The 20,412-nt window shown below is 42.5% G+C and overlaps 2 protein-coding genes across 2 annotated transcripts in view; both read left to right on the top strand.

Moving 5' to 3' along the window:
* The first annotated feature begins 120 nt into the window (after positions 1-120).
* LOC311590364 (uncharacterized protein) lies at positions 121-3,659 on the top strand. The gene is made up of 4 exons (XM_084769258.1): positions 121-1,458; positions 2,532-2,670; positions 2,763-2,874; positions 3,185-3,659. Exons 1-4 carry the CDS (start codon positions 1,336-1,338, stop codon positions 3,261-3,263), a joined length of 453 nt encoding a protein of 150 aa, XP_084625384.1. The 5' UTR covers positions 121-1,335; the 3' UTR covers positions 3,264-3,659.
* NAA15 (N-alpha-acetyltransferase 15, NatA auxiliary subunit) overlaps positions 3,533-20,412 on the top strand; it is a 64,814-nt gene continuing 47,934 nt past the window's right edge. Inside the window, exon 1 of the mRNA XM_084769256.1 lies at positions 3,533-3,879. Coding sequence (XP_084625382.1) covers positions 3,826-3,879 — 54 coding nt within the window. The 5' untranslated portion in view covers positions 3,533-3,825. The remainder of the gene's footprint in view (positions 3,880-20,412) is intronic.

Here is a 20,412-nt window from a genome sequence, read left to right on the forward strand (position 1 = left end):
CAGAGATCTGCCTGACTCTGCCTCCCAACTGCTGGGTCTACTAGTTTTCTTTTGGCCTCTACATGGGTGCTCTGAGAAGCACACACGAGCACACAAATATACATACACTCACACTACATATATTTAAAACAAAGAAGAGGGGAAAAGAAATTATTGATAAAAGGCAAAATAAGGATATTTTACTCTGTGGCTCATAGTGAAACTCAAAGGGTGGCTAAGCATGTTACTAAAACTGTGTGTTACTTTACTTTGTAACCTAGTTTGAGCCTGGAGCTCATGCTCAAGTAAGCAAACCAGCCTACTAATGCGCTGAGTCAGTTGCTGGCTCTCAACTCCTGGCTTCTTGTCCACTCAGCAAGCCGCCAGTTGTACGCTCTTTCTCAGGGCTTGTCCTGACACAGCTTTTGGTAGTCTTCAACACGTTGAAACAGAAGCCATGGTCTGCGGGAGTGCACAGAGCTAGTAAGCACAGCCCTGACTGCGGGACCTCTGCTGGCAAGTCCATTTTGCTCTGAGCCCCGTGTTCTTTTGCTAGTGTGTACTTGGGCTAGCTATAAAGTATGAGAATACTGCTCTCAGCCAGCATGTTAGGGCTCACTGGGCCCTACTGTTGGAGGAGGCAGCTGCAGAGGAAACTCTCATTTTGAAATGATTCACCCAGGAGCCTATAGCTAATATAGTTTGGTAGAAGTCTTTCTTAGCATCCATTTAAACCATGTCCTGAATTGAAATGCTAGACCCAGGTGAAGGGAGATTTGAGTTAGCAAGTAGTATACAGATTTCACCCTGGATTATTCGGGACCTAAAGGATGGCTTCTTGTGTATGCAAGTTTTTATTAAACAAACAAAAAAAAATCAGAAGTATTCCAAAATGTGACTATTTGCTATTTTGTTAAGTCTGGGCAACAGGCTTCTTTTCCGTTGCTTTTCTAGAAAATGCAAGTACAGACTGGCCTTTGGTCTCCCACACAAGACAATCTTCCTGAGTGCTGAGCTTACTTTGTTCTTGAAGCTCTTCTGCCCTAGGCGCCACAGTGCTGGGATCACGTGTGCGCAGCACCACACCCAGCTCCAGGAAGCCCTTTGACCCCAGTGATAGGGAAGGATGTAAGGGTCATCGCAGCCTCGGTGCCACAGAGCCTCGGCTGTAACTTCCTGGTGGCACTCAAAGCGTAGCTCAGATTCAAACAGCAGCGATGACAGCAGGCATCTTATTACTGGGTTCAGATGCTCATGTCACTGTGTGGCCAGACTATTCTATAGGTGCATTTTACCTCAGCTATGAATCAGATCAATGTTGTAATCAGTCCGGTATGCCCTGAATCTTAAAAGCTGATGTCTGGGCAGGGAGCCACGGCTGAGCAGTTAAAAGGACTCAAGGTTGTTCCAGAGGCCCTGGGTTTCGTCCCCATCACCCATGCTGTGTGGCTTACAACCATCTCTAACTCCAGCTCCAAGGTATGTGTCCATCTCTTCTGACCTCTATGGGCTCTAGTATTCACATACCCGTGAACACACACAAATAAAAAGAAAAATTTCAACCAAAATCACAAACAAAAACTCTCCACCCCAAACCCTGCTGCTGAGACTTGCATGGGGCACTATGTCTGTAATCTCAGCATTTGGAAAGCAGAGAAGGAAGATGTGAGTTCAGGGTTAGCCTGGGCAACTTAGCAAGACCAACAACCAAGCAGCCAACCAATAACGTTGCTATTTAGTAGGAAGGGGATTAAAAATAGCTGAGGGAGGCAAGAGACAGTAAGTACCTGTGTGTGTGAATATGATTGAACTATATTATGTATGTGTATAAAAATAATGAAAGCCATTATTATGTATAATGAACATGCCAATAAAACATGTACAAAAAAAAAAAGTTGGTAGCTAGCTCCATGGTAGAAGTGCTTGTCTGGCATGCATGAAGCCCCAGGGTAGATCTTCAACAGCACACACTTGCAGAAAAGCTATTTATTTATTTGTGTTGCTTGTTTGTTTTTGTTTTCGAGACAGGGTTTCTCTGTGTAGCCATGGCTGTCCTGGACTCAACTTTGTAGATCAGGCTGGCCTCGGACTCACAGCGACCTGTCTCCCGAGTGCTGGGATTGAAGGCATGTACCACCACTGCGCTGCTTATTTGTGTAGTTTTTATTTGTTGAATTTTCTTTTAGGCTTATTTATATGTGTGAGCCTTTTGTCTGTCTGTGCACCTGGTGCCTCCAGAGGTGCTGGGAACCCAACCTAGGGTCCTTCAAAGAACAACATGGCTTTCATCGACTAACCAACTCTCTAGACCCATAATTTCATTTATTATTCACATGTGCCAACAAGGTCAGAGAACAACTTTTTGGACTTGTTTCTCTTTTTTCTTTATGTCAGTTCAGGGATTAAATTTAGGTTGTCAGGCTTGCAGAGTAAGTGCCTTTACCATTGGGCCATCTCACTGACCTACTTTTCCTAAATATTTAGAGAAATTACAGTGTTCAAGGATATACCCCAGGATTTGCCTGCTATAATCTCTCTCTCTTTGTTTTTAGGAAGCGAGTTCCAGGACAGCCAGGGAAACAGAGAAACACTGTCTCAAAAAAAAAAAAAAATCCAAAAGAGCCAAAATCCTACACATCTTTATGATTCATGATGCACAGAATACTACAAAGCCTGCACGAGATAATAAGGGTAAAATGGCTCTTGTGACTCAATGGCATGTCACTTTGTAAAGGTTTTACTGTTGACTGTTAACGAAATGCCTACATCTTCTTCACTCTTAGGCCTGATCTTGCTCAGTGGAGTTGTGAGGATTTCTGGCAGTTCAACAGATAGAATCCTAAGCTCGAACTACAAGCCAACTCCAGAAGTCTCGGCCCTCTACACTACTTCAAGGTGCCTCTCAGCCTGTATTATACGATTTCAGCAATGAAATTAACACACACTTCAACCTTCAGAGGCTCCTTTGGCAGAACAAATATGTCACTTCGGACTCGATTAACGACCTTTCCTGGCTAACTCAAGCAACAGTCAACAAAATCACTGATACCCTAGCCAGTCGGGTCCATTTCATAGGTCACGCTCTTAACAGCTTTTCAAAGACGATTAAATCCTCTCTACTTCGGATCGATTCACAAGTTCCCACTGAGGCGACGTTTTTTTTTTTTTTCTTTCATCTTACCCTTCGCCTCTGCTCCCAACTTAGGTACTTGGGCCTTGAACCACTACATCTCGTCTTAAAACACCGCCATCCTGCACCTTGGCACCCGAAGCTCAAGCTATGATGACACCATCTGGGCGAGTCGGCCCTAATAAGTGAAAGGCCGGTCTAGCGAGAAGGGGCAGAAAGGCTGTTTCCCCGAGAGGAGGCGGCGGAAGCGCCGTTGGCCGCCCTCCCAGACACTCCGCACTCGCTGGACCGGCCGGCCTCCGCGTTCCCGGCAGGCTCCGGGTGCAGCGAGGGTGGGGAGCCTGGGTCACCGCGCCTGCGCGTTGGGAGGTGTGACCCGGGTGGGAAAGCCCTCGGAGTCCGCCATTTTGGCTGCCTCTGTCGGTCTTTTCAGTTACCACGTGAACCGCCGACGGAGACCCGTGAGGGGGGAGGTGGCGGCAGCATTAAGTGAGAAAGGGGGGAAGAAGGAAAGGGGAGGAAGAGAAAAAAAAAAAAACCAAAAAAACGAGGAGAAGGGAGTGTCAGGACAGGGCGGCGCGGCGACACCCGAGGCCTAGTGGCGGCGGAGCGGAGGATTCAAGGCTGAAGCGAGCTCAGGAGCGGCGGTGGCGGCGGGCGGACAAACGGCCTGACGGAGCCGGGCGGTGGCGGGAGCCGCGGGAGGAGCCGGAACCATGCCGGCCGTGAGCCTCCCGCCCAAGGAGAACGCGCTCTTCAAGCGGATCTTGGTGAGTGTGAGGTTGCGGGCGGGCGGGCGGGCGGGGAGCGTCTCGCTGGTCGCCGGGCCTGTCACTCCCCAGCCCGGGCGGGCGGGCACCGGGCCACCCCGCGGGGACACCCCCCTCCCCGCCTCGGTCGTGCTTGCCGGGCCGAGCGCACTCGGCATCGTCTAGCCCCGGTGGCGCCCACCTCCGTCCGCGTGCCCCCGGACGGCGGGGCTTCGGAGGCCTCGGTTCCGGACTAGGCCCCTACTCCCCGGCTTCCACTCGGCCGCCTTTTACCCTTCTCGTACGAAGTGGGGGGGGGGGGAGAGGGCGGGGCGGGGCGGGAGCTGCCTGGCCTTGAGCGGGGCAGCGGGGGCAGCACGGGCCGGGGAGTCGCGGCCGGCTCGGGCCGGGGATCGTGCCCGTCGGCTGGTCGGGGCGGCACCCTCGGAAGGAACAGGTGGTGTGGCTCAGGCACGACTCATTCATTGCTCGAACGCGCTTCTCCCTCCACGGCCTGGGTCCCTCCCTCTTCCTCCCCACCTGGGAGTCACCTGTCTGTCCCCGCCCGGCCCGGGTCCCAGTATGACTCGAATGGAGGGAACGCTGTAGGAAGTAGAAGGGAAGGGCACTTTGCGGGCGGCCACCTCCTGCTAGTCACTTGTATACTTGACCCTGCAGCCCCTGGGCCTCTTTTTTTGGGAGTTGGAAAAGAAACATTTATTTCTTGATTTGAGAGCAGAACAGCCCCACCCCGTCACCCTTCTCCGGAGGTGGGACTCATTCGTAGGGGGCGGTCCGGTAGGAAGTTCTAGTCCAGACTTTTCTTACCCTGTGAAGTTTTTAAGACAGCGATGCAAAAACTTAGAAGGGAATATAAGAATCTTTTGAGATGTATCTTGTTGACGCCAGCTCAGACCCATTCCCGTGCTTCCGATGTTTGCAGTTTGCATTAAAAAACCGCAAGCATTGATAGGTGTAGGCGTGCTGGATTGAACCTGTTTACATTGTAAACTATGCTCTGCAGTATTGGCACTGTCATTAATACATTGTAGCCCTTTTTTGTTGTTCGGTATTTAGTGCAAGGATAGCTTCTTTTACAAATATTTCTTTGTGAAAAGAATTAACTTTATTTGCCAAACTTGACTTGCATTTTGGAGCATGTGTGTTTTGCTTGCAGTTATAATTCATTTGCTTGACAAAGAAATATATATATTATACATATAATATATAGTTTTATTTCTCTCTCTAAATAATCATTTATGGGCTGGAAAAATGGCTCAGTGGTTAAGAGCACTGGCTGGCTGTTCCTCAGAGGTCCTGAGTTCAATTCCCAGCAACCACATGGTAACTCACATGGGATCTGATGCCCTCTTCTGGTGTGCAAAATATACAGGAACTAGAGTACTCATATACATAAAATACATAAATAAGTTCAAAATAGACATTTATTTTAAAGTAATTGATTTTACGGAAATACCCATGTTATCGTATAGATTAATCAATTTGTGTTGAAAAACGTATTAAACAGTCACTTCCCATACTACTTAATGGCATTTTGTTTTCAGACCGTTTGAAGTCTAAGTGGTATTGTAGCATAGTTTTTATTTTCTATGTTCTGAGACATATCTCTATTTCTGTAAATCAGCTTGGAACTCCTCCTGCCCCACCGTAAGGTTTCTCTGTGTAGCCTTGGCTGTTGTCCTGGGCTGGCTTTGCAGACCAGGCTGGTCTTGAACTCACAGATCTTCCTGCCTCTGCCTCCCTTAGTTCTGGGATTAAAGGTGTGGGATGCCACCATTCAGCTGGGAACTTGTTTTTTAACAAAATCTCAAGTTTTACCAATAAAGACTCTGGAGCCTGGTGCTGGGGTGAAAACCTGTTAGCTTAGAGAGGCAGAGAAAGTACCCAGCTGACCTTCCTCCTCAGCTGATCTCCCAAGAGGAGGAGTGCTCCTTCACAATACCCTCAACTTGAACGTCTCCCCTTTACTTCCTGTGCAACTCGTTCAAGTCTTCCTGACTTCCTCTTACCCTTTATGTTTTTTTCTATGTCTGTTCTCTGTCAACTGGTTGCTTGTTTGGACCCTTGACCTGTGGCTGAATTTATTTAATCCTGCTTATGGTATTCAAGCAGAAAGCTCTTGGGTTAAAAGTGTGTGCTAGGGCCGAGCCACACCACAGGTTTTTCTTGTAAACAGTACAATCTCGGGGTTCATAGTGTGACCAGATACCCTGCAACATGAACTCTTAGCTGTCTTCCTGCTTCAAATCCCCAGTGCTGGGATTACAGAGGAACTTCTTGTGCCATAGCTCCAGAGTGATTTATGTTTTGTTTATGTGTGTGGAGGTCAGAGAGCAGCTTGCAGGAGTTGGTTCTTTTCTTCCATCATGGAGGGGCTCCCTGGGATCAAACTCAGGTCATCAGATTTGGCAGCAAAGGCCAGGCTTAGCATCACCTGCCTTTGATCCCAGCACTTTGAAGGCAGAGTTAAGTGGATCTTCAAGTTTGAGGCCAGCTTGCTCTGATAGGGAGCTCTACCACAGTCAGAACTAAATAGCGAGACCATGTCCCAAAAACAAAAAACAAAATAGAAACAAATTTGGCAGCAAGTGTTTTTACTCATTGAGCATCTCATCAGCTGAAGAACAGTTGCTGTTATTATTTTTGTGCTGGAGATGTAACCAGGGCTTTGTGCATGTGAAGCAGGTCATCCATCTGTCACTGAGTTATTACACTCAGTAACTTTACGACTGGCTGGTGTGTAGGTAGGACTATAGTGTAGTTTTCTTGCAGTGTTTACCCACCTACTTCCTTGTTGTCTCCCTCCACTCGTTTCCCCCTTAATAATGCTGGAGGTTGAACCCTTTACTAAATAGCAGCAGAGCTATGCTCCTAACCACTCCTCCCTCTTTTTATACTGACTAGGGGGAAAACACAGAAAAATCAAGGGTACCAAAAGTATACTTAAAAAAATCTATATCTATCTATCTATCTATCTATCTATCTATCTATCTATGTCTTTTAAAAATATATAGGTCTTTTACCTATATTTAACATACTGTCAGGATTACGTTCTCTACTACACATATGAAACAGAAGAAAACTGTAGGCTAATCTTCACCCTAGAAATACATTGCCATGTATAGTTGTAATTATCATTAGGTTTTTTTTCTTTTTGATTTTTCAAAATAGGGTTCCCTGTGTAGCCTTGGTTGTCCTGGACTCTATTTGTAGACCAGGCTGGCCTTGAACTCACCTCACAGAGATCCACCTACCTGTCTCCCAGAATGCTCCAACTAACAGTTTTTTTTTTTTTAAATATTCAAGTTTTCCAACTGTTATAGACACCCTTTTATTATTTGGGGTTTTTTTTCCTTCTCTTTCTCTCCCTCATTTTTCTTTTTGGGGTTGGGGTTTCAAGACAGGGTTTCTTCTCTGTGCTGTCCTGGAAGTTTTGTACTCCAAGCTGGCCTCTAGCTCACGGCCATCTGCCTGCCTCTGCCTCCCCAAGTGCTGGGATTAAAGGCATGCACTGCCACAGCCTCCTGTTTTTTCTCTTTTGACACAGGATCTTACTCTGTAATATTCCTCATTACATTCCCCACTACAGACTTAGAGTGTAAACATTTAGAATAAATGGTTGTGATGATGGACAAAAACCTTTAATTTCATTGTTAAAATAATTTTTATTTATTATTTGAAAACACTTTATTAATCGTGTGTGTGTGTGTGTGTGTGTGTGTGTGTAAATGTGTATGTGTGCCTTCATGCTAAGGCACACAGGTATAGGTCAGAGGGCAGTTTTGGGAATTGGTTCTCTGTCATGTGGGTCCCAGGAATTAAATTTAGGTCTTCAGGTGGCAAGCCCCTTTAGTCATTGAGCCATTTTGCTAGCCCACTAAGGATTTATTGTGATAAGCCATAGACAAGAGAAATGTATAAATCACTAAATGGAAGAAAAGGAGATTATAATGTTTTATTGTTGACTGGCATTAGAAATGAAAAAAAAAATGTTACCAAGCAAAGTAATAGTTTTGTTTCAGAATTGCATGTTATAGTTTTTATAGTTAACTCTTGCCTTTTTTTTTTTTTTTTGAGACAGGCCTAGGGGTGGTGTGTCTGTCTCTCACGTAATTCTAATTGTCCTGAAATTCGCTGTATAGACCAGGCTAGCCTCAAATTTACAGAGATCTGCCTCTGCCTTCTGAGTGCTGAGATTAAAGCCACACTTTTTTTTTTTTATTTTAAATACATATGATTTCTCTGTGTAGTCCTGGCTGTCCTGGTCTCGCTTTGTAGACTAGGCTGGTCTCGAACTCGCAGAGATCTGCCTGCCTCTGCCTCCTGAGTGCTGGGATTAAAGGTGTGCACCACCATGCCCTGCCACAACTTCATTTTTAAGCTTTTTCTTCTCCTCTTTTCCCTGTCTGGTAAAGGAAAAGTTGTGCATGCTCCAGTGCTAAAGTCAAGTGTTGGTAGGTTGGCGATAGCTGTATTCCTTTTGTTGTAGTTTTCTCTACCTAGTAACTTACATAGGATCAGTTTGTACTTCACGGGGACATCTAGCCTCAGTTTCAGAATAATGAAATGCTTCTAAGTATTTAGTCTGCATATATATCTGAGTACCACATACTTGTAGTGGATTCCCTATAACTAGTGTTAGAGACCAACATGTGGGTACAGGGAATTGAACCCAGGTCCTTTGGAAGAGCACAGGCTCTTAATCATTGGCCTGTCTCTCCAGCCCTCTGGCCTAGTACTTTAATGGAAACATGGTATAAGTATCACTTTGCAAAATTTTGTAATTTCCACAGTGGATTTGTTTGGCTTAATTTAGTTTGATACCCGAAATAAAATTTGTTGCATTTTTCCCCTCTCCTCAGTGCTGTGGTTTCTGAGGAAGCCTTATTATAAATTGATAAACAAAAACTGCAAGGTATTTCTTGTTTCTAGTTCATCTAGAGAAAAAGAAGGTACGTTTGGTATTACAAAAATATGCATATTGTACTATGTGATATTTTGCTTGCTAGTACTTCCTTTTAAAGTTTCACATTGTTTTAATACACTTAGAAAATTAGTCATTAGGAAATTGTGGCTTCTGCATACCTTTGGTGCTATTTGTTCATCTAGATAGTTTGAGAGTTGCCCAGAACTTTTACACCCCCATCCCCGCCTCACCCCACACCATTTCACTATATAGCCCTGGCTGTCATGAAACTCAGCTTTGTAGATCGGGTTAGCCTTGAGATCTGTTTGCCTCTACCTCTGGAATGCTGGGATCAAAGGTGTGTGCTACCACTTTCCAGCTTTACGTCACTTTCTTGTGATCTAGGTTTAGTGTAGGAAAGATGTTCTTGAAAGATATGGGCAAAACTCACACCTTTCTGATGTTGGCTCACTAGGAAAGCAGAACCTATGTAATGCTTGCAATGCCAGCAATCAGATATCACAAAGCTGGTTGTTATCCTGCCGTGTTCTCCTCTTTCACTCTATATAGTAATGTGAGTTTTGAGTTGGAAACACTACCATTAATAAATGTTGCTTTGAACTTTAGTCTTAGTAGTTTGTTTTAAGTTCCAAGGATAGAATATTTCTTCCTTAGAAAAGGGTTAGGAGAAGCAAGGGAAACCTGGCATTGTGGCACACACCTTTAATCCTAGCACTCAGGAGGCAGAGGCAGGTAGATCTGTGAGTTCAGGGCCAGCCTGCTCTACAGAGTGAATCTAGGACAGTCAAGGCTACACAGAGAAATCCTGTCTTGAAAAAACCAGGAAAGAAAGAAAGAAAAGGGTAGGAGAATGGTAGCTATTTGGGGATAGTTCATACGTTCTGTACTAAACACCTTTCATTTCCCAGGCTGTGCTTTGGACCATGAGTAGCCTCATCTTTCAAAGTACTAGATTTGGGGGTATGTGCCACCATGCCTTTCTCTTATAGCACTCTTTTGAGAGTTCTTGCAGACTTTTAATTTAAATTTTAATTAGTTTATTTTTGTGTGTGCACACATACTGCAGTGAGTGTGTGGTGATGAGAGGCAGTTTGTGGGAGTTGGTTCTCTGCTTCCACCGTGTAGGTCCTGGAGAGCAAACTCAGGTCATCGGGCTGGGCAACAGGCATCTTTATCCGCTGAGCTGTCCTGCTGCTTTCATGCAGATATTTTTACTAGGTAAGCAGACTGAAGTTAAATTAGGGTTCCCAGCCAGAGCTAGGAGTGAGCAACCAGACCTTACCTTTCAGGGCAGTTAGATCGTACTTGTCTAGTTTTTACTATTTGGGGGAGAGATGTGAGAGAACAGGAAAAAAGAAAGATAAAAGTGTCTTTGTAACTAGTAATAATCAGCTTAGTTTTAGTTGCTGATGAAATTCATTTTAGGAATTGTTACTAACAAGTAGGTTTCCTTATACGCAGGAAAGGTCACCTGCCTTTCTTATTTTACATTCCCCCAAGTTGGAGATCAACCCTATGGCACATACACGCCAGGCTCAGCAATTATTTAAGGGTTAGTGTGATGTTATTTTAGTTTTGCAGCATAGGCAGTTACTTTGAAATTGGTTTCCTTTTTCTTTTTGAAATTAGTTTTAATATATTTCTCCCTATACTACATGCATATAAACTAGGGCTGCTTAAGCCTTTTCTACTTGTGATTTCCTTTTGCCTGAGAAATTTTATACAACTCCATATGGGAGATATATAAAATAGATATTCAGATCAGATACTAACTGATCATGAAGACATTTATTTCATCAAAAACTTAATGTCTTATTAGCATATATTCGTCATGCAAGGTAATGAGTTTCATTAAAATAATTTAAGAAACTTAGCTAAAATTTTTTTTACATTTATTTATTTTGCATGTTTGAGGTATGTATCACAGCACTAATGTAGTGACAGAGAACGTCATTAAGGGTAGAAAGATGAAATACACTCTTTCCTCCTTTTTTCTGGTCATGGTATTTTATCACAGCAGTTAGAGACCCTTACTTAACGCAGGCTTCTGCTGGTGTGACTTCCTTGCAGTGCTGCACTATAATTTGGAATTGTGAGCTAAAATAAACAGCCAGGGCTGTTACACAGAGATACCCTATCTGGAACCCCCCCCACCCCCACCCCCCAAATCCTTTTTTTGAAAGAGATGTGGCGTGAAGGAGCAAATACATTTATATTTTTTAATCAACAAAGCGTGCGTGCGTGCGTGTGTGTGTGTGTGTGTGTGTGTGTGTGTGTGTGTATTTTAAATGCTATGTTTGAATGAAAAAATTTTACTTTGTTTTTTCAAAACAGGGTTTCTCTGTTTTTAAAGATTTACTGATTTATTTTATATATATGAGTGCTTTGTCTTCATGTACACCATTAGAAGGATTCAGATTCTATTACAGATGGTTATGAGCCATCATGTGGGTGCTGGGAATTGAACTCAGAACCTCTGGAAAAGCAACTAGTGCTCTTAACTGCTGAGCCATTTCTCCAGTCCCTGTTTGGATGAAAATTTTTTTAAAATTACCTTTGGGACTGGAGAAATAGCTCATCAGTTAAGAACGTTTGTTACTCTTGCAGAGGACCTGAGGTTTAGCCCCCAGCACCCACACGTTAGCTCACAACCAGCCTTAACTCTGATAACCTTTTGATCTCCATGAGTACAGACACTTACTGAGGTGCATATGCATACATATGTGCAGGTAAAGCACTCATACATAGGAAACAAAATTGAAATCTAAAGCGGTTAAAATGATACTTTGATCAAGACAGACTGACAGACACACACATTTGGTTGATTATTTGGGGAGGATAGAAAGTTTTAATGAAATAATTATAGTTCAGTTTTCTTTCTTTTTTTTTTATGAGACAGGATTTCTCTGTGTAGTCCTGGCTGTCCTGGTGCTCACTCTGTAGACCAGGTTGCCTTCAAACTCTTGTCTTTGCCTCCTGAGTGCTGGGATAGAGGCGAGCACCATCACCATGCCTGATTCAGTTTTCCATAATAATAGACAATACTATGTTCTTACAAAAACCTTTATAGGAACTGAACTTACCGTATCATTCCATAGGCATTGCAAAGCCATACAGTGCAGGGTCATTTGTGGGGCTCACATAGACTAATTATTTGATAATAGAACTGCCATCCCAGCTATTGTGAAACACTGACTAGAGTTTTCCAGACAGGAACATTTGGTACCCTGCAGCATGGGAGAACTGGAGTGCTTGGTAACCATACGGTCTCAACTGGATGAGCACCTCTTTTTAGTGTGTCATCTTATTTCTGCTTCTGAGAATGTATGTATGGTAGAGGATTGATTAATTTTTGTTGTTGTTGTTGTTGCTGTTCATAAAAGTGTGTTTGTATATTAAAAAGCCCACGAGAGAGCATACACAAAGAAGTGCATGTTGGGAAGTTTCTCTTCCAGAAAACTGAATGGTTTCTTCCTAACATCTGTTTTAGGTGGAGTCTTCTAATGTTGATCAAACTTTTCCTTCTTTGATCAGGAGTATTTCTTAACCTACCTTTTTTCTTACTTCCTTCATGGTTTTATTTTTCTCCAGTATAATTAATGACCATTTGGTATACACTTAGCCATATACTTATATCTTTTGCAATTACATGTGGGGTTTTGTTTTGTTTTGGCTTTTTTGAGATAGGGTTTCTCTGTGTAGCCCTGGCTGTCCTGGATTCACTTTGTAGATCAGACTGGCCTTGAACTCCAAGATCTGCCTGCCATTGCCTCCTAAGTGCTGGGATTACAGGCATGAGCTACCACTGCCTGGCTTTAAAAATGTGGGTTTTATGATACAACTTTGTTTTGTTAATTGCTATGTTCATATTAGGTAATGTGTTATAGTAATGCTAAATAAGTAATTGTTGCATAAAACAATTGTTAAAATAGCAATTACAGCCGGGCAGAGTGGCGCACGCCTTTAATCCCAGCACATATTTGAGCCAAGCATGGGTGGTGTGTGCACTTGATCCCAGTTCTCAGAAGGCAGGGTCAGGAGGGATATCTGTGAGTTCGAGGCCATCCTGGTCTACAAAGCAAGTCCAGGACAGCCAAGGCTGCACAGAGAAACCCTGTCTGGAAAAACAAACAAACAAAACCCTCAAAACAAAAATAGCGATTACAGAGCAAGAGAGAAAGTGCTCATGGTTTTGTATAAGTAAATTTGGAGATGGTAGTTAAGCTGGGCCGTTGGCTTTGTAGACTGTATTATTATACAGGATATTGGGCAGAGACTGTTGTTTGGTAAAAGCTTGGAAATTGCATTTATGAATGAATCATGGTATTAGTTCATTTGTTTGGCCTCTTGTTATAGAAGCATAATAAAAGGAAATCTTTGTCATTGTTTCATTTTGCATTAGAGGAAAAAATCTGGTAAAGTTAAGGGAATTTGCTGTCAGGTGCCTGCTGAATTAGAGTCTTCTAAAGCAGAGGTTGTCAACCAATGGATCACTATTCCTTTAAGGGTCAAACGACCCTTTCACAGGGGCGTCTAAGATCATTCGAAAACAGTTATATATATTTTTTTCTTTAGAAGTGAAGACCAAACCCAGGGCCTTGTCTTTGCCCGGCAAGCTCTCTACCATTGAGCCAAATCCCCAACCCCACATATTTATATTATGTTCATAACAGTAGCAAAATTACAGTTAGGAAGTAGCAAAGCAAATAATCTGATGGTTGGGGTCACCACAGCATGAAGAACTGTACTAAAGGGAAGTTGAGAATCACTGCTCTATGTGTTTATAAAGCTCTGCAAGTGATTTTTTACACAGCTAGAGTGGGGGGTCACTGTGTACAATATTATAACCATAAATATAAATGTTCAAATATGTTAGGGTATTGTTGCTTTTTTGGGTTTTTTTGTTTGTTTGTTTGTTTGTTTTGTTTAGCTTTTTAAATTTTTAGCTTTTGGAGACGGTTTCTCTTGTGTAGCTCTGGCTCTCATGGAACTTGCCCTGTAGACCAGACTGGCCTTGAACTCACAGAGATCTTGCCTGACCCTGCCTTCTGAGAGCTGGGATCAAATGTGCACACCACTACTGGCTGGCTCAAATATGTTCTATTTCCTTTGTGATTATTTTTCAGAAAATTTAACAATTAGTTGAGGTTTTAGGATTGATCAAAGTATGCTGCTGTTAAGTTGGTGTTGGAAAGAGGGGAAGCAGTTTTCATAACTTAATACTGAATTGAGCCAGTTCTCAGCATTTTCACCTCTAACTACTGCTCTTTCTTTGTAGTCTCATGTTGCTGAGTAAGTCTGATTCTTAGGAAAGGTTGACCTGAAAAGATTGTCATTTTGTAGTTCTGATGTTAAAAAGTATATGAGATTTTGAGAGTGAAAGTTGTTAATGTGCATATTAAAACGTGGAGGGAACTTAATGCTGTGGCTGTGATCTTGGCTTTTACGGATTTCTTTAGATATCTAAACTCTTAAGCATGCTTTGCCTGTCATATAAACTTGTATTAAAGCTGTGCCTTAAAAAAGACAAAATTCAAGCCTCTAGTAGTGACACAGCCTTGGCATTCTGGGAAGCGGAGCGAGGATTGAGAGTTGCAGGCCACCCTGGGATAATTCAGTCATTCTAAGTTACTTAGTGAGATCCTGTCTCAAAACCTCAAAGGTTAGGGATGTAACTCGGTTGTTAGAGAATTACTTCACATTTCTAGTACCATGGTTTCAGTCACTAGCACCACCTCCCCATCCTCTGCTAAAACACCAAACCAGAATGGTGTGTGATTGTGTCTCCTCTTTGTTAAGATATGAATTATAGTGCTTGTTTCTTTTAAAACAATTCCTTAACTTAAAGGTCTCTTGTAGCTCCGGCTGGCCTAGAACTCTTCACCATGTAGACCAAGCTAGCCTCAAACTTAAATCTGCCTGCCATCTATCTCTTAGTGCTAGGATTAAGAGCACCTGCTATTATGCCCATCCCTCTTTCCCCCTATTTTAAAGTTAAACAAAAGTTGTGCAAAAATAAATGATGGAGCTGGTGTCCTTTACATTTTGGTTTTATTAATTTATTTTTTGTTTTTGAGATAGGGTTTCTCTGTGGAGTCCTGGCTGTCCTGGTAACTCTTTGTAGATCAGGCTGGTCTAGAACTCAGAGATCACCTGCCTCTGCCTCCCAAGTGCTGGAATTAAAGGTGTGTTGCCCAGCTTTTTGGTTCTGATTGTTTTCAAGACAGAGTTTTTCTCTATGTTATTTTGGCTCTCTTGGACTTGCTTTGTAGACCAGGCTGGCCTCAAACTCACAGTGACCTGCCTGCCTCTGCCTCCCGAGTGCTGGGATTAAAGGTGTGCACCCACTCCTGGCTGATTTTCTGCTTTTAGACATGTTGCCGTACCAAGTAAATAAATAGCAATCTTTGTTCTCAATGATACTGCAATCTACTTAAAATGGTATTTTATTTTGTTCTTTTTTTTTAAAGATGTATTTATTTATTTATTGTATATACAGTGTTCAGCCTGCGTGCATGCCTGCGTGCATACCTGCATGCTAGAAGAGTGAAGGAGATCTCATTATAGATGGATGTGAGCTACCATGCGGTTGCTAGGAATTGAACTCAGGACCCATGGAAGAGTAGCCAGTGCTCTTAACCTTTAAGCCATTTCTCCAACCCTGGTTTTTTAGAGGGATTTCATTAGCTACTACAGGATCTTCTTTGAGTATCAATATTTGAGGACTGCATCAAAATGAAGAATGAAGTAAATTGTAGTATTTGTTGAATATCTGTTTTGAGCCAGAATGATAGTTTTGTTTGTTTTTCTTTTTCATGTGTTGATGGATCAAAACCTTTTAACATTCCTTTAAAAAGTTGTAGGCGGGCTGGAGAGATGGCTCAGAGGTTAAGAGGCACTGGCTGCTCTTCCAGAGGTCCTGAGTTCATTTCCCAGTAACCACATGGTGGTTCACAGCCATCTATAATGAGATCTGGCGCTCTCTTTGGCATGCAGGTTTGTATGCAGACTGAACACTGTATACATTATAAATAAATACATCTTTTAAAAAAAAGTTGTAAGGCTAGGTGGCGATGGTGCTTGCCTTCAATCCCAGCAGTTGGGAGTCAGAGGCAGGTGGATCTCTGTGAGTTCGAGGCCACCCTGGTCTACAAAGTGAGTCACAGGACTGCCAAAACTACACACAAAGAGACCTTGTCTTGAAAAGCAAACACAAAAGTAAGATAGATAGGACTTACAATCACATTGTTAAAAGCATCTTTCTGGTTTCTTATATATAAAGAGTTCCATCTATACCAGGCCATATATGTTCCTAAAAGACATTGCGTTGTGCAAAAGTTTATAATAAAAGTGAAATATATAGCATATGGGGCAGATGGGCCTAACACAACATCACAAAGATAAGCAAGGTAGTACATGTCTATAATCTCAGCAATCCACTCTGAAAGCCAAGTTCTAGACTAGCCTGGGCTACATAAAAAGACCCTATCTCAAAAACCAAGTCTCCAGCAGAACAGCAAAATGAGACTTTAATAAAAACCATAGTACATGGGGGCTGCAGAGATAGCTCAGTTTTTAAGACATTTATTGTTCTTGTCAGTGGACCTGAATTCACATCCAAGTACCCACTTCAGGTAGTTAACAAATTACCTGTAACTTCAAGGAACCATACAACAACCATGCAAGACTAAACACACATGAAAATAAAATAAATCCTTTAAAAAGGTAGCATAGATTTACATATGTAAAATAATTAACAGATACATAATACTCTAAATGGTACTCATTTTTCCTGAAAACACTTGAAGCTTGATTGTTTCAGAAATGAGCATTCTATGGTTTGCTAATTACTGTGAAGTAGTAGGTTTTTTGAGACAGGGTTTTTCTGTATACCTTGCTGTCCTCCTACCTCTGCCTCCTGAGTGCTGACATTAAAGGCATGCACCACCACTACCCTGCTCAAGCCTTCTTTTAAGGTATCTCCTTTTCTCACCAAAGCTGTGTGTTGCTAAAATAACATAAAATAAACTGTGTTCTGGAACTTGCTTTGTAGACCAGGCTGGCCTCAGACTCACAGAGGTCTGCCTGCCTCTGCCTCTAGTGCTGGGACTAAAGGTGTACACCACTACACTCAGTTTTCTTGTGCCTTTTTAGGATTTAATTTGCTTTTATAGTTATAATTTCTTAAGACAGAAGCGGAGATAATTAAGACTTGATAATAGCTTCCCTCCCTCCACCCTGTTGCTTTTACATTTTTTTGTGTTTACTTTCCAACAGTTGGATTATGATAGAACTTTTGTTTGCATTTTTTGCCTAGAAATTGTTACAACTCTTGAGTCTGCACATTTTTATATGTTGTTGTTACTGTTATTATTACTATTATTATTATTGTTATCATTTTGTGTGTGTGTGTATTCTATGTGTGTCTGTTTGGAGAGTATGCCATAGCATGAATATAAAAAAAGACAACTTTTGTTTTGTTTTGTTTTGTTTTTTGAGACAGGGTTTCTCTGTAGCCTCGGCTGTCTTGGACTCAGCTTTGTAATCCTCACCTGGCTGGCCTTGAACTCACAGAGATCTGCCTGCCTCTGCCTCCCTGGGTGCTAGAATCGCAGGTGTGCCACTATGCCTGGCTAACTTTTGTTTTTGTTTTTGTTTTTTTCTGAGACAGGATCTTAGCCGTGGCTGTCCTGCACTGGCTTTGTAGATCAGGCTAGCCTGGAACTCACAGTGATCCGCCTGCCTCTGCCTCCCAGGTACTGGGATTAAAGGCGTGTGCCACCATGTCTAGCTTCCTGTTGCCTTTATTAATAAAATTTTGTTTTCTTTGCAGGTAATTTTTTTGGTGCACTAGTGTGTTTTATGATTGCCTTTATTTTTTAATTAAATATTTTTCTCTGCCCCCCCACCCCAGACTAAGCAAGATTTCTTTGTATAGTACTAGGTGTCCTGGAACTTGAGCTCTGTAGACCAGGCTGGCTTTGAACTCATAGTGACCCGCCTGCCTCTGTCTCCCTGAATGCTGGGATTACAGGCATGTGCCATCGCCCCCCGGCATCTCATTTTTAAAATTTAATACAGGGATTTATCATGAAAAAATTAAGTATGTGGGTTACTTTATCATTTTATAAAATCTATGCTAAGGTGCTAGAGAGATGGTTCAGCAGTTGTGAACACTTGGTGTTCTTCCCAGAGGACTCAGGTTTGATTCTCAGTACTCATATGTGGCTTGTAACCATTTTTAACTCCAGTTCTAGCCAGTGTTGCACAGACAGGTAAAACACTCACACACGTAAAGTAAAAATTTTTAAAGAGTATGATCAGGGGCCTGGGTGTGGTGGCACACTGTAATCCAGGATGAAAGATCAGGATATCAAGTTGTCCTTGGCTTCATAGTGAGTTGGAGGCTATCTTGGATTATATGAGCCCTTGTCTTAACTGGTGATGTTTTGTTTTATTTGTTAAGTATACTACTTCTTCAGATAACCTGAAAGAGATAAGAAATATTGGGAAAAGGAGAGAATATGAAAGGATTAATTTTGGCGAGGGTGGGGGGGGTGGGGAACTTCTATACTGTTGACTTTACTGGCTGCATCGTTTTTTATATTCTAATCAGTAGCAACAAGGATTTCAATTTCTTTTTATCCTAGTCAGTGTTAGGTTCCTTACCTGGCTCTCCTACCTGGTGCTCAAGTTCTATAGCTTGAGTACACACGCACACATGCACACACGCACACACTCACACACTCATACTCACTTTTATTATTTGTGAGAGACAGGTAGATTGATTTTGATTGGTTGGTTCATCATAGTGCATGTGCGGAGGTCAGAGGAGAACTTTGTAGAGTTAGTTTTCTAACTTTTGTTTTTGTTTGTCTATTTTTGAAAGAGGGCTTCTTTCTCTGTGTAGCCTCTGCTTCCCAAGTGCTGGGATTGCAGGTGTGTGCCACCACGCCTGGCTTAGCTTTCTAACCTTTATGGGGTTCTGCAATGGAACTCAGGTCTTTAGGCTTGTATTGTTACTGAGCTATTATTTCATTGGTTCTCAGGCTTTTAGAAAATAATACCACACTAATGAGAGGGAGGTGGTCTCTGTTCTGTTTAGTTTGCATTTCTCAGATGCTGTGTTGAGTCCCTTTTTAAAAGATTATTGTGCTTGTTTATTCTCTTGTGTGATTATGCACGTTACTGTCTTTAAAATAATACTATATAATAAGGATATGCAGGGTAAGCCGGGTGTGGTGGGAGGCAGAGGCAGGCGGATCTCTTGAGTTCGAGGCCAGCCTGATCTACAAAGCAAGTCCAGGACAGCCAGGGCTACACAGAGAAACTCTGTCTTTGGTGTTTTGTTTTGTTTTTGTTTTTTCGAGACAGGGTTTCTCTGTGTAGCCTTGGCTATCTTGGACTCTCTTTGTAGACCAGGTTGGCCTGGAACTCACAGAAATGCACATGCCTCTGCCTCCTGATTGCTGGGATTAAAGGTGTGCGCCATCATTCCTGGTGAGAAACTGCCTTGAAAAACCAAAAAGCAGGGCTGGAGAGGTTAAGAGCACTAGTTGTTCTTCTAGAGGTCCTGAGTTCAATTCCCAGCAACCACATGGTGACTCATAACTATCTGTAATGAGATCTGGGTCCCTCTTCTGGCCTGCTGGCTCACATGTAAATAATAAATAAATAAATCTAAAAAACAAAAGTTAAAAGGAAAAACCAAAGCCAACCAACCAAAAAAGTCAGGGAAGGGAACCCGAGGGAATAGATTAGTAGTTAAAACACTTGTTGTCCAAAGATAAGATCCTTGACCCTGACGGCTGCCCACATGGTGTTCTTGTACTCCAAAGGTATACCCAGGGTGTCCCTATTTTGGGGGCATTTTAAAAGAGTTTATTTGGTTATAAAACTGGGTAATAAACAAATAACAAGGTGCATAATAATTGTAATTGTTAACCTATTTCTATAATCTACTAAAAGATAAAACTTGAGGACTGGAGAGATGGCTTAGAGGTTAAGAGCACTGACCGCTCTTCCAGAGGTCCTGAGTTCCATTCCTAGAAACCCCATGGTGGCTCATAACCATCTATTATGTGATCTGATGCCCTCTTCTGGCCTGAAGGTGTATACCCAGACAGAGCACTGTATACATAATAAATACATACATTGGCCTAGGTTGTCCTGGACTCACTTTGTGGACTAGGCTGGCCTTAAACTCACAGAGACCCACCTGCCTCTGACTCCTTGAGTGCTGGGAGTACAGGTGTGAGCCACTGTGCCTGGCCCTCTTTTAGATTTATATGCATGAATGTTTTGTGTGTCTGTATTTATGTGTACCATTTGCATGTCTAATGCCTCCAGAGATCAGAAGAGGGCACCATATTCCCTGGACCTGGAGATACAGATGGTTGTGAACCATCATGTGGGTGCTGGGAACTTGAGTCCTTTGGAAGAGCATCAAGTGTTCTTGACTGCCAAGCTATCTCTTCAACTCTGTTAGCAGTAATGTTTAAGAACCTTCTGTATGTAGTGGAGAGAACTGCCAGCTGAGGATCAGAAAGCCTAGGCTGCAGTCTAAATTTTATTACTAACTAGGTATGTAGCCATAGGTAACTTGC

The sequence above is a fragment of the Acomys minous genome (assembly GCF_964271855.1).
Source record: "Acomys minous genome assembly, chromosome: 19".
Lineage (NCBI taxonomy): Eukaryota > Metazoa > Chordata > Mammalia > Rodentia > Muridae > Acomys > Acomys minous.

What these genes read in the sequence shown, in the direction of transcription:
- LOC311590364 (XM_084769258.1), top strand. Translation starts at nt 1,336, where the DNA reads ATGTCTGGGCAGGGAGCCACGGCTGAGCAGTTAAAAGGACTCAAGGTT. An exon ending in GCCTGCACGAGATAATAAGG is followed by an intron (nt 2,671 to 2,762) that starts GTAAAATGGCTC and finishes CTTCACTCTTAG; the next exon opens with GCCTGATCTTGCTCAGTGGA. An exon ending in GCCCTCTACACTACTTCAAG is followed by an intron (nt 2,875 to 3,184) that starts GTGCCTCTCAGC and finishes CTCCCAACTTAG; the next exon opens with GTACTTGGGCCTTGAACCAC.